Source organism: Cystoisospora suis (genome assembly GCF_002600585.1).
Source record: "Cystoisospora suis strain Wien I chromosome Unknown contig_1098, whole genome shotgun sequence".
Taxonomy (NCBI): Eukaryota; Apicomplexa; class Conoidasida; order Eucoccidiorida; family Sarcocystidae; genus Cystoisospora; species Cystoisospora suis.
This window is the reverse complement of record NW_027153899.1, coordinates 453-14,235: the sequence shown is the minus strand read 5'-3', so window position 1 is coordinate 14,235 and position 13,783 is coordinate 453. Positions and strand designations below refer to the sequence as shown.

The 13,783-nt window shown below is 41.3% G+C and overlaps 2 protein-coding genes across 2 annotated transcripts; one reads left to right on the top strand and one right to left on the bottom strand.

The window, feature by feature from the left end:
- Window positions 1–194: 194 nt before the first annotated feature.
- Window positions 195–6,383, top strand: CSUI_002654 (spry domain-containing related; the record flags this gene model as incomplete). The annotated part of the gene is made up of 4 exons (XM_068062854.1): window positions 195–995; window positions 1,668–2,844; window positions 3,904–4,129; window positions 4,896–6,383. Coding segments are annotated over 4 exons (3,375 nt in total), but the record flags the coding sequence as incomplete, so codon positions are not given.
- A 360-nt stretch (window positions 6,384–6,743) lies between these two features.
- CSUI_002653 (uncharacterized protein) lies at window positions 6,744–13,752 on the bottom strand. Its single transcript, XM_068062853.1, has 6 exons — window positions 13,665–13,752; window positions 12,987–13,068; window positions 11,644–11,755; window positions 10,909–10,986; window positions 10,401–10,501; window positions 6,744–9,269 (listed from the first exon to the last, which is right to left on the bottom strand). The coding sequence occupies exon 6, from the start codon at window positions 9,259–9,261 to the stop codon at window positions 9,016–9,018; it is 246 nt and encodes an 81-aa protein (XP_067925170.1). The 5' UTR covers window positions 9,262–9,269; window positions 10,401–10,501; window positions 10,909–10,986; window positions 11,644–11,755; window positions 12,987–13,068; window positions 13,665–13,752; the 3' UTR covers window positions 6,744–9,015.
- Between the last annotated feature and the right edge of the window lie 31 nt (window positions 13,753–13,783).

Genomic DNA, 13,783 nt, shown 5'->3' with positions numbered 1-13,783 from the left:
ATAGATTATAGATAGATTAAAGAGAGACAGAGGCTGGCGTTGTTCCCGAGAGTTAGAGAGGACTATGCATTCAGCTCACTCAAGAGGAAGAAGAGATTCCTTTGTCTCTTCTATCTTGACTTCTACTTGTGTAAGGCCTTGTTAATTCTTCTTTTTCTTCTTTTCATCTTTCTTTCTTTCTGTTTTGTTTCTAAGGAGCAAAGAAGGAGTGGGGTACCTCTCTAGCTCGGTGCTGCTGTAGTTACGGATCCTGGTACTTCGAAGTCACTGTAGGAGGAGGAGGAAACCCTTGTTCTTCCTCCTCCTCATCAACTTCTTCTTCTTCTAGCTCTTCTTCTTCTTGTGGCTCTTCTTCTCTCTCTTCTTCCTCACTGTCTCCATCTTCTTCTCTCTCTTCCTCTTCTTCTTCTGTACTTGTAGCTAGCCACACGAGTGCGGATGCAGAGCCTCGAGGTATTAGTGAGAAGGAGGGAAGAGAAGAAAGAAAAGAAGAAGGAGAAGAGAGAGGAAAGTTAGCAAAGTGTGAAGGCTGTGGTTGCCTCTTTCATCTGTCTCCTAGTCACTCTAACGAGTCTCTTTCTCAGTCAGAAAAGCAGGATAGATTCATCTCTCATTCTCACATACATCCGCCATCTATGAAAGAGAGGGAGCAAGCCCATGCAACGTCTTCATATAACACTCACATCTCTTCCTCGACAGGTACAAGAGAAGGAGAAGATGAACAAGAGGAAGAAGGAGAAGGAGAGAGAAATCGAAGAAAACGGCTGAAGACAGAGGGAGGGGAATATCGATCCATGGACGAACAAGAAACGGCTAGACTCGAAAGCGTATACCAAGATAGTGAGGCATCATCGCGTCTATCTAGCTCTCGCCCTCTCGTCTTGTCTCGACAGCATGCTCCTGACGAGGGGACTTTCTACTGGATGGACAACGTTTCTTATGATCCAAGTTTCTACGGCTTTAATAGAGGGAGAGAGGACAGTAGAGAAGACCCGGTAAGTCAGAGAAGAAGAAGAAGAAGAAGAAAACGTCTCGGGTGTCTCTGGAGTGGAGAGCTAGGCGCAAAGGAGAAAAGGACAAGAGGAAGAAAGAGAGAAAGACAATGACCTTACAGAGGTGGCTCAAGCAGGAAGTTCCGCTTCTTTACCTTTTTTCTGTCTGTATGGATACGAAGTCCTAGTGTATGGACACCGAGAGAGAGAGAGTTAGTGTATGTACAGAGGAGACAAGATGGATAGGATGCTGTTTGTCTCGAACTTCCCTGAGCTTTTGACGGACAATAGAAGAAGAAGAAGAAAGAATACGGATAACCATATAAATGTAAGCATATATGTAGAGATACATAGTGATGTCCTTGAAGTGTATGTACACCCCTGTGTAGATGAAGAAGATTCTACTGGTTCCTGAAACTTCACCATCATACAGAATGGTAATTATGCATATAAGTACACACACATACATTCATGAAGAGCGTTCATCTATCTTTCTTTCTTTCGCTTTTTCCTTCTTTCTCTCTCTCTCTCTTTCTCTCTCTTTCCGTCTATCTCTCTTCCTCACCTCTCTCTTGTCTGTTCTCACCGTGGTCTTCTTCTACTTCTTCTTTTTTGCTAGTCTTCTCTAGAGAGTCGTTTCTTGTCCTTCTCTTTCTTCTTCTTCGTTTTCTTCAGGAGTTCCTCAGCTGGGGTGCGTCTTGCTCTTCTTCGTCTTCTTTTTATCCGGAGAGTTTGTTCTTCGAGTGTAACGACAGTGAGACTGGGGAGGGAGAGAGGTCAGGTGCATGCAGCAGAGCACCGTGTGTACGTATAGGCTGGGGCTCCAGACTTGCTAATCTATTCTCTCCTATCGGAACGAATTGCTATGGCTATTCTATCTCTTCGTATGGAACGCGAAAGGATAGAAAAGAAGACGACAGACGAAAAGGAGATTGTCTACAAGTCGACTACCAAGTTAGAAAGGAGCAACATTATTCAAGACAGGTCTCTTCTTCTTATGTGTATCCTTCTTTATCTGCTTCTCCGTCTCCTCTGGTATCTCATCTGTCTTCCTCATCTTTGTCTGAAAGAGAAGATCCTGGTTCTTCCTCTTCTTCCTCTCTCTTCTCTTCTTCCTCTTCTTTATCGGCTAAAGAGAAGAGCAATTATGAAGGATTGTTGAGAGAGAGAGGCGAGATTTCTGATAAAGCTGGTAGCGTGAATGAAGAGAATCAGCGGAAAGAGAGAAGGCGAGAGAGAGACAGGGACGCGGGCCGTATGGGCGAGGGAGATATCTTTCTCTTCTCGTGTCCTCGATGTAGCGAGTTGGAGATGCGCAGGAGAAACACGGAGGAGACGAAGAGAATAGAAGAACCCTCTTCTTCTTCTCTTCGTTCTTCTGTCTCTCTTCGAAGAGAAGAAAGAAACGACGAAGAAGAAGGGTGGAGAAAAGATCATCGTAAGGGTGAGGCATTACCTTGGGCTATAGAAGAAGAAGAAGAGGAAGAGATTTCCTTCTCTTCTTCTCCTTGCTTGAAGAGAGGAAGAAGATATCCTCTGTTTGTTGTATCGAAAGGGAAGAGAAGAAGATTACGAAGAGGTTTCAAGCTCCCGGAGATAGGACCTCGACATGTCTCGTCGCTTCTTGAAGGTACTGCTCGGAATAGAGAAGATGAAAAAGAGAGAGAGGATGAAGAGAAGAAGAAAAGAGAAAGAGAAGAAGAAGAGGGAGAGATTATCTCGTATCCAGCCTTCGAAGGATTAAAAGAAGGAGATGTAGTAGGCTGTTATATTCATCTGCCTGGAGACGAACCTTACGCTGTATTAGACGACCCGAGAGGCTTAGCCCAGCTATGGACGTTCCTTCAACAAGGTAAGAGACATTAGCTGAGACGACGCTCTTTCTCTCTTCGATCTTTCTTTCTTTCCCTTTCCTCTCTCTCTATTCTTTGTCTCCTCTGTCTCTCTTTCTTTCTGCCTCTTGTTGTTTCTTTCGCCTTCTCTCCTGTCTTGTTGAGAGGACACCTCCTATGAAAAAGAGCTCTTCAGATCTCCATATCTATTCTGATACACGGAAGCCTCTTCTTGCGTGTGTACATAGAGATTTATAGATAGATAGATAGAGATTTCTATACGTTCAGGTAGACATCTAGATCGATTGACAAGATACATACACAGACGTGTGTAGATATCGATATAGATAGAGATATACAGCAGCATGTATAGGGATTGATGAGGGGTATCTCTAGGTATTCTTGGAGTGAAGAGAAGGAGAAGAAAAAGACGAAAAAGAAAAGAAGAAAAAAGGAGAAAGGAGATAGACAAGTGTGCTAGCCTAGTCTCTCACACATATATCTCGTGACAGTCCTCCTCTTCTTCACCCCATTCTCCTTCATGTTCCTTTACTCTTGTTTCATAGTGATAAAGCATGTCTGTTTTCTTTTCTCCTCTTTTCTTTCCTTTCTTTTCCTCTTCTTCTTCTCTCTTCATTCATTCATCTAAGTTGCTTAGCTAAGGTGTCTGCTTATCTGAATTCTGCACATCTCCAAAAGAAAGAAAGAGGAGCGAAGACGGTGTGTCTCGTGCTTCTCTACACGTTTCTTATCGATCAAGGTCAGAGAAGCAAAACATATACGCGAGAGAGGCCACCGTGTCTTTCTCTCCTTCTCTTTCTCTTCCTTTCTCTCTTTCTATCTTATCTTTCCTTTGTCTTGCTCTCCCTGTTGATCCTTTTATCTCCACCTTCACTTCATCTTTCCTTTCTCATCCATCTGTCTCTTCTTTCTTCATTCTCTTTCCTCCTCTTCTGTCTATGTTCTCGCCTTTCTCTTCTCTCCTCTTTCTCTCTATGACCTTTCCTTCATCCTTCCCCTCCTCTCTCTGTCTCTGTATGCTCCTGTTGTATGTGTTCTTCTTGTCTCGTCTCTCTCAGGTCTTCTATGCGATGTGACAAATGACGCGACCCTTCCTATCCCGGTGAAATACGAAGGCTCTTTCGTTTCTTTCTCTGTGAATGGAGTTCTCTTTCCTCGTTGTTTCTCGCGTCTCAACTCGATAGAATTCCACCCCGCTGTCTCGGTCTATAATGGAGCATCTGCTAGGCTAAATCTCGGCCCGTCCTTCAAGTACCTATCTCCTGCCGAACGAGCCATCTTCAGGTAAGAAGCATCGCAAGAAGAAGAAGAAAAAGGAGAGGGGGAAGAACAAGAGAAAGAGAGAAAGAGGACTTGGGATCGTGGAGTTGTTCCTCTTTCTTCTTCTTCTTCCTGGCCTTTCTCGGTGATCGACCCACCATGCAGTGCGTCCCACGTCACGTTCACATCTAAAGAGATAGATCAAAGATAGATTATAGATAGATAGATAGATTTAGGATGGATGGATAGATTAAAGATAGATAGATAGATAAATTAAAGATAGATAGTTATGTGTACGCATACGTGTAGAGTTATCGAGAGAGCGGGCGTGTCGTGTAGGGTGTATGTATAAGCATATATGTATGAATAGGTTGTGGAAATGTATATGTATATGTATCTATATGTATGTATGAAGTATGCCAGTACTGTTTGCATGTATCTTGTTGTACGTGTGTATGTCCTATTTAGACTGATCTCTCTATATGTCCATATTGCTATAGTTTGGGTGGAAATTTGTCTTTTTCTTTCTCACTATAGATTTCTCCTTAAGCCCAGAACGACACACAGGGGGGAGACATTCACAGCAGTCTCTCATCCCGTCAGTCACACAAGAAGTTTTGAGAAGAAATCTCTTCACTCTTCTCTATCCTTTTGTCTCCTCTTTTCTTCTTCTTCTGGACGACCTCTGTCTCTCTATCTCTTTTTATTTCCTTCTTTCTCTTTCTTCTTGTTTTCTTTCGTCTTCACTTTCTTTCTTTTCTTTCGATCTTTCTGTGTTTCTTCTCTCCAGACCAGCGTGTTTCATGGAGAGCTCGATGTATCCTCTAAAGCTAGACCTAGTGAAGTTTTGGATCCTCTCAAATCAGACAGAGACTGTGAGAGACCCCCAATCCGGGTGTACATACAGACGACAACGGACATTAGCGGAAGTCGACGGAGAGTGGGATAGGGCCCGAACCTTCGCTCGCATAGAGAAACTCGGGAGACTCGGATTTACAACGCGAGAAGAAAGAAGAGCAGAGAAAGAAAAGGAAAGAGAAGAAGAAGAACAAGAAGCAGATGTGGATGGAAACGACGAAGAATGTGCGGCGGAGGCGTCTTCTTCTTTCTCAAGGTCTCTTTCTTTCCGTGTCTCTTGTCAACAGAAAGAAGAAGAAGAAGAGAGTCGTGATAGATATGAGACATCGAAGATTTCTCCTTCTTCGTCTCTTTCAATCCAGTGTAACGCTATAGGAGAGAAGAACGAGAGCAAAGAAGAAGAAGAAGAAGAGAGACTCAACAATAAGAAGAGAGAGATAGGAGTAGAAGAGATGACTTCAAATCTAAAGAAGAGAAGAAAGAAGGACCAGGGGGGGAGAGAAGAGGAAGAAGAAGAAGAGGGAGAGGACACATGGAAGAAGAAGAACAAGAGAATAGAAAGCCAAGGGGTGAGGGAGAATAGAGGTGAGACAAAGAAAGAACGAATGGAAGGAAGGGAAGACAGACGCAAGAAAGATGATGGAGATAAGGAGGAGGAGAAGAAGAAAAGAGAAGAAGATGATAGTATCTATTCTTGTTCAGAAGAAGAAGAAGAGAAGAAGAGTTTGCAGAAGAAGAGGAAGAAGAACGATACGAAGGTAGCAGGGACGTTAACAAGCGGAGAGAAGGAAGAGGCGCCTCCTCCTTGTTCTTTAGTTTCGTTCGCCTCATCGAATCATATGAAGATGGACCACCATACAGAAGAAGAAAAGCATAGCGAAGAGACAAGCTCTACAGCATCTTGTCTATCGTTAGAGAAGAGACGCGTCAAAAGCTCTCTACCTGACGATGAAGAAGAGGAAGAAGAAGAAGAAGAGAGGAGAAAAGAAGAGAATCAGAACGATAGATGTCTCTTCGATTGTTTGACATGGAATGACCCATCTCCTCATTGGTCTTCTTCTTCTTCTTCAGGTGTACATACACAGCCACAGCCTTTTCAATGATGATAGTCAATAGGAATCATACATCTTTCTTTCTTTCTTTGTTCATTTCACTCCCTCTTTTTCTCCAGCTGTCTCTACTCCTGTTTTCGTTCCTTTTCTTCTCTTTTCTTTGCTTCTCGATTTGTCAGTGAGAGCATTCCATCCATCCTAGAAGCTCGGATTGTCTTCTTGCAAGTCTGTTCTCCTTGGCTAGAGATAGAGAGAGAATAAACGATTCTTTTCTGTCTTTCTTTTTTCCTTTCAAAGACGATTGCACATGACGGAGACTCACTGATCCGATTGCTTTGTGTACCTTGCAGTGTAGTTAGTTAGAAGCTCCCTCTCCGCTCTACTAGAATTGAATTCCCTTAGAACCCCTGCAGTAATCCCACCCCTCACTCATCAACATTTAGGGATCTCGCAACAGCAACAACGACAATAACCTCTCTCTCTCTTATCTCTATCTTTAATCTATCTCTATCTATGTTTAATCTATCTAGCTAGCTATCTCCTTCTCTCTATGTTTTCAAGTTCTCTGTCCATTCATCACCTCGTCAAGTCAAGCTTTGCTTCAACGGTTCTTTTACTTTCTTCCCTCGAAGCCGCTGTGCTTGATCGGAGAAGTCTTTCATAAGTAGAGGAGACAAGCTGTAGAGTGTCTGTCGATGATTCAAGAGAGACATCGTGACAACTAGAAACCCCGCTCTACGTAGATAGATACGGCGCATGGCACACAGGTGCCTCTTTCTTCGTGAGAGATACCGAGAGCTTCAGTTGCTAAACAAACAGAAGTAAAGAGAATTCAATCCTCTCCTTGACTTTTCAGTGGAAGAGAGAGAGAACAAAGGAAAACCAGAGAAAGGAAGGAAGACTGTAACGCGAAAAGAAGCTATCTATAGGTACAAGAGAGAGGGAGAGAGAGTTGCATGGAGAAGACGACTCGGGGTATGAAGAGAGGTAGTCGTCTAATTCTCTACTGACTTGGGGGTTCATAGATCTACATGCTGAGACAAGAAACACAGAGAAGTTTCCCCCTTAGTTTTCCTACGATTCTCACCCACCCCCGTCGATCACTCCTTCCTTCATTTTCGACGTCAAAAGCCTCATCTCACTCAATCTATCAACGACGAGTACGAGTAATAGAAGTAATAGTAATAGTAGTAATACTAGTACTAGTACATCTAGTAGGAGTGGGGGCAATAGTAGTAATAGTACTAGTCCAGCATTCATTCCTCCTCGAGCAAGTTAACGACACACTACTAGGGGGGTGGAAAAGATGGCAGAAACCACATCTGTTGATCTCTATCTATCTATCTACTTCTAAGCTATGGATCTATCTTTCATCGACCTGTCTATCTTCAATCTACCTATCTATCTAGCTTTAGTCTATCTATCTATCTATCTACCCCTTTCTCTGCGGCTACTTCCCTTGTCATAGCAAGCAGAAGGAGAAAGAAGGAGACATCGAAGAAATGACGAACCAAAGAAGAGGAAAGAACCAGAAAGTAAGAAAGCAATAGAGCAAACCAGCAAGAAAGAAGGCTAGCTTTGGAGAAAAGTTGAAATCCCTCTGTAGTATCAGGTTCTCATCCGTTAAGCGGATGTCTGAGAGGAGACATGAGAAGTAGACAATTCCCAGAAATGATCGATGCCTCGCTCCCTATCTTCTTCCCGTGCTTAAGTATGCACTACCTCTCTCTTTCTCTTGTATTGTAGAATCTTGTTAAGTCTTTTTTTCTTGTCTTTAACACTGTCGGGTGTACATACACTCTATCTCTTTGCTTGTCTTCATGCTTCCCTCCAAGTAGTTTTGGCATTCGAGAAGGTCGCAGCTTCTCCCCTTTTTCATGCTTCCAGCTATCTGTTTGTCTACATTTAATCTATGTATCTATCTTTCATCGATCTATCTATCCATCTATCTATCTCCCATCTATCTATCTCCCATCTATCTACCTCTCTCTATCTCTATATTCGATTCTATCCATGTTTACGTCTCACTATCTACCCTTAGTCTATCTATCTGTCATCTCCTTGTAATCTATCTTTCATCTCTCTATTTATCTGTCTTCTTTGGTCGCTGTCTTTCTATGTCTACATCTCTATATGCATCACAGCAGTCTCTCTATTGGTATATAGAAGTCTCTGTTTGATTAGCTTCATTTCTTCCTGGCTATTTACGACCAAGATAAGTCTTCAGACATCCAGACTCTCTCTGTCTCTCTGTCTGTCTCTCTATTGGTCTCTCCCCTCTTCCACTTGATCCTGTAGTCCTACTACCACTCCTAGAAGAAGAAGAAGAAGAAGAAGGAGAAGAAGAAGAAGGAGAAGAAGAAGAAGGAGAAGGAGAAGAAGAAGAAGGAGAAGAAGAAGAAGAAGAAAGAAAACCAAGCGCAATTTTACATGTTTCTTGCCTTCAAATGCATTCCATCACATGACTCGAGTGTGTTGAAATGAGAGACTCTATTCATAGTAAGTGGACATACATAGAGAGATAGTTGCTTACAGAATTAGAAAGATAGATAGATAGATAGATAGGTAGAGAGATCAAAGATCCATTGAAGATAGATCAAGATGAATGTGTAGATCCAGATGGAAATTGCATATAGACATCGAGAGGACGTAAATAGACAGAGAGAGAGAGAAAGTGCCTGTCTCTCTCTCTCTGTTTCTCTCTCTCTGCAGAGAAAATGTTTCTTTCGAAACAAGTCTACAAATCTTCATCCGTCATCTTCTTCTTCTTAGACAGGAAAGAATGTCTTTCTTTCTCTCTTTCTCCTAGGAAGGGATGTTGCGATTTGTTTCTCTTTCTCAGTTGATACAACACCCCAGATAACGAGAATAGCAGCCTCCTTTTCTTCTTCCCTCATTCATTCATTCCTTTCTCCAGGCATTGAAAAAGCAAAAGAAGAAGAAGGTGAAACGCATGCAAAAGAAAGAGATGAGAAGGTCTTCTTGGTACTTTTCCTCATATCAGATGAAGAGTGAACGAAGGAAGAAGAAACAAGGGGCGAATGAGAGACGAGGCGAAAGAGGACGACGGCGACTTCTACTTCTACTACTGCTCCAACAGCAGCACCCGGGAAGATCAGAAAGAGAAAGAAAACGAAAGGAAGAAAGGAAAAAGAGTATCGTGGGGGGTAGAGAGGGACAGATAAAAGAAAAGGAAGAAGAGAGAGAGAGAGGTAGTGTTTGGTCGTTAGCTCTCTTCCAGGACATCCGCCAGCCTATATGAAGCAAAAGAAAAAAAAGAAAAAAGAAAGAAGAAAAAGAAAACTTAGTCACATCCGAATGATATATAGATATATATATATATAGATTGACTGACTGACTGACTGGGTAGAGCTACATACGGTGATACATCCGGCATATATATATATATATATATGGATGTACACTCGGTGTATATGCATGTGTATAGGTAGATCTTATCTATAAGAGTTTGCTTACCTCGGAGGACTTAAAGAAGACTCAAGTACGGAATTCAGACATCTCCCTTCACAACGGAAAGACTAAGGAAAACAAAAAGACGAGATACATACACCATCCCTCCTCTACATCTATATCTCCCTATCTATATGTACACGTATCTCTATATGTTTAAGATTCGAGATCGTATGAAAGCATGTAGTATATGCGGATGTATCTCGACGGATGGGGGTGACCGAATATAGAGGAGGTATATCTCTTCAACCTATCTTTGATCTACCATCTCTCTAGATCTAGATCTGAATGTATTCATAGATGTACCTATGAATAAAGATACCGATACACTTATCTACAGATATATATATGACTTTAAAATATATATATGTATAGGGAGAGTGGGAGGAAGACAATGGGTAGAACTTCAATGCAAATAACGACAAGGCTTGTAGAAAGCACCGGGGTAGGCATGGATTCTATAAAGAGGAGAAGAGAGAGAGAGATGGCACAAAAAAGTTAAAGAGAGAAGGAGAGAGAAACAGAGAAAGAAAGAATAAAGTCAAAACTAGACAATCGATTTCTACGGAAGATAGCATAACAAGAATCGACATGCAACTACCCCCCATCTCTTTCTCCTTCTTCTCTTTCTCTTCTCTCCTCCTGTCATCTACCTCTTCTTCTTTTCTCCCTCTCGTTTGTTCCTCTTCTTCTTTGTCCATCTTTCTTCTTTCTGATTCTTCTTCCTTCTTCCTGTTTGTCCTTTCCATTTCTTCTTCTTTGTTTATCTTTCTTCGTCTTCTTCAGTTTCTCCGTCTCGTTTCTTCTTTATGTTTCTCCTTTCTGTTTCTTCTGTCTCTCTTTCGTCGTCTTAAGTTCTTTCCCTTTCTCCTTTCAATTCTTTCTTCCTCTTTGTGTATGATTTGTGTAATTACCAGTCCATGGCTTCTTGGAGTCCTTCCCCCTTCAAGGCGGAGGTTCGCCAAATCGACCAGGGACGATCGCGCAATGCAGGAAGACCCAAAGCTGAAGAAACCTACAAAGAGAAGAAGAAGGAAAAGAAGAAAAAGAAGGAAAAGAAAAAGAAGGAACAGAAGACGAAGATGAAGAGGATGAAGATGAAGAAAGAGAAAGAGAAAGCTATGAAAACTGTCTTGAGATCTTCTTTACCATCTCGCCTTAAAATGCTTCATATACATGAGAGAGAGAGAGAGAAAGAAAACAAACATACATCTGCATATAGTTATATCTATATATCTACATCTCTATCTATATATACATGAAGTCACCTCTTCATCTTGACACGTCGTTTAAAATACCGAAGGAGATCTTCCACGAGGGATGAAGATGAAGATAGCGGTAAAGATGAAAAGAAGGAGGAAGATGAAGAGAACGAAGAACGTAAAGAAAAAGATGCGAAGACAAAGAGAAAGATGTCCGTACTTCTCCTTCTGTAAGCGAATGAGGCACGTCTCGTTTATTCGCCAAGACAGCAAGAGCTACGCCCTTCAAGTCTTCCTCCTAATGAAACACACAAAAAGAATAGACAGGTAGATTAAAGATAGATTGAAGATAGATAGATTAAAGATAGATTGAAGATAGATAGATTAAGAATAGATAGATAGATTGAAGATGGATAGATAGGCTAGAGAGAGGAATGAGATGTCGCAAGTCCTTATTCTTCTCCTATTCTCCTCGGGTCCACCAGCTCCATCTGTACTACCTGAGTTCATCTATCTATCTACGTACTTATCTAACTCTGTCTCATCTACCTATCTATCTCTCTATCTCCAATCTATCGAAGTCTATCTACCTCTCTCTCCAGAGTTTACGAATCTCTCTATCTATCTGTCTGTAGTCTATCAAGCTGTCCTTAGCCTATCTGCCTATGTATCTATCTCTAGGGAAATCTACGGAGAAGGCTATACTTCCACGCGGTGACTGTGTGTCGATGCGGAACTAAGAAATGAACAGAGAGAGATAGAGATAGGGGAGACATAGAGATAGACACGTGAAGCATATCAGAAATCCATAAAAAGAAAGAAAGAAAGAGGAAGAAAACGAGGACGACGAGGAAAAGGAGAAGAGAAAGAGGGAGATTTCGGATGGATTGAGGTGGCTTTTTGTGGTGTATTTGTTTGTTATGTCTTTCTATCTTTAGGGTTAGGGTTTATTTACCTGAAGGACAAGAAGAAGTTCCTGTCTGGCGTCATTTAAGCGGTCAGGATCTGAACTATCCACTACGTAAACGATCGCATTCGTATTAGGAAAGTAACATCTCCAATACGGCCTATCATACACACAAAGAAACACAGCAGATAGATAGATAGATTAAAGATAGATAGATAGATAGATTAAAGATAGATAGATAGATTAGGGATAGATAGATAGATAGATTAGGGATAGATAGATAGATAGATTAGGGATAGATAGATTAAAGATAGATAGATAGATTAAAGATAGATAGATAGATTAAAGATAGATAGATAGATAGATAGATAGATTAAAGATAGATAGATTAAAGATAGATAGATAGATAGATAAGGAGAAGAGCGAGAAAGAAAGGAAAAAAGACACGAGAAAGAAAAAGAGGGGGAGAGACAGGAAGGAAAGAAGAAAGAGAGGAGATAGACATATGCTTTGATCGATCACACGTAGAAATCTGTTGACAGTTCCTCTCAACCTCTTTTCTCCTTCTTCACGAGATGTTGTTCTCTCAAGAGCTCTAGGATAGATGAAGGCGCATGAATATATAAGAAGAATCAATAAGAGAAATCTGCCTCGTAGATCGAGGGACAGTGCATTGCTTTGAAGAGACTGCGGTAGACAATCTGCCGTAAGAACCTCTGTGTATGTCGGGTGTACGTACAGCAGGTGTATAAGAATAGAAACTCACCAGGAGCAAGAAAGGAAGGGAAACTTGAAAAAGATCTACGCCACGAAGATACAATCAAACAAAGATTCCTTTTCATCTATATCCTAGTCCGCCGTACCTTTCGACCCTCAAACAGCTCGTCACTCCTACGGAAGAGAGATATATGTCTATACATACATCTATAGATACATATCTATGTATATACACATATTACACATATACATATATATATACATATGTATGTATACATATGTAGATATGAGACGTAATATGCATATGTCTGTATATACACACGTGCTTACACTACATGCATCTATACGCGTGAACGTAGGAGAAGAACGACAAGATACCTAGATAGACACATGTCGACAGACAGCATAGGCGGTATACGCATGCCCCATATACTCTTTACCTAGCCTCTATCACACGTACATATCTTCATATATATACCTATATAGATACATACGTATATGTATGGAGTGCATATCAACGAAAACCGGAAGAAGAGAGAAAGACGCAGAATGGAATAGTGAGTTTTATTCAGAACAAGGTATCACTGACTTGAGAGAACACTTTTCATTTCCTTAGGGAGATGAAGAATCTCCTGAAAGAAAAGAGGAAGAAGAAGAAGAAAGGTCTTATTTACCTGATGGATGTTTGACCTCCTAAATCCCAGACTTGAAATTCGATGTTTCGGTGACGTACAGTCTCCACATTGAACCCTATAGCTGTATATACACCCGAAAAAAACAAGAGACAAAAGTGTTCCTTTACAACGGCATGCATGCATGCATGCAGATTGTGACTTTACCGAATACAGACAGTCGTTAGAGATAGTGAACAAAGTCCATCTCGTGTCAAGGAATAAGAAGACGTACAGGGCAAGAGCATCAATGAAGCTGTTGATTGTTGTTGAGGTGTATGTACAGATGAAGAGTGAAGAATTGAGAAGCGTTTCAAGAGGATACATACAGAAGTCTTTCATTGGCTCATTCCTCATGGATTCTTTTCTTCTTTTCCTATCCTCTCTTCCCACTCTTGCAGACAAATACACGTGTGTATAAATCCATAGCAATATATATAGAGAGAGATACAGAGATTGAAGATGAATGAGGTGTAGGAGGAAAGAAGAGAAAGAGCTTCTTTTCTTTGCGTCCTGTTAAGATTCTTGTCAGTCTCTCCTTCAAGCGCTTCTTGTTTTTCTCTCTTCTGAGTCATAAGAGGTAACACTTGGTAGACTTTCCTTCTTTCTTTCTTTCTGTTCCCGTGTTCTATCTTCTCCCTCCCCTCTTTCTTCTGTCGGCGTGTAGAGTCGCCTGCCTACTTCATCGTCTTTTCCTTTCATGTCTTCTTTTTCTCTTCTTTCCTCAGAGAACATGTAAAGGAAGTCCTAAAGGTTGTGCGGAAAATACAAATCTTCGGAAAGAGAGAAAGAGAGAAAGA

What these genes read in the sequence shown, in the direction of transcription:
- CSUI_002653 (XM_068062853.1), bottom strand. Translation starts at nt 9,261, where the DNA reads ATGTCCTGGAAGAGAGCTAACGACCAAACACTACCTCTCTCTCTCTCT.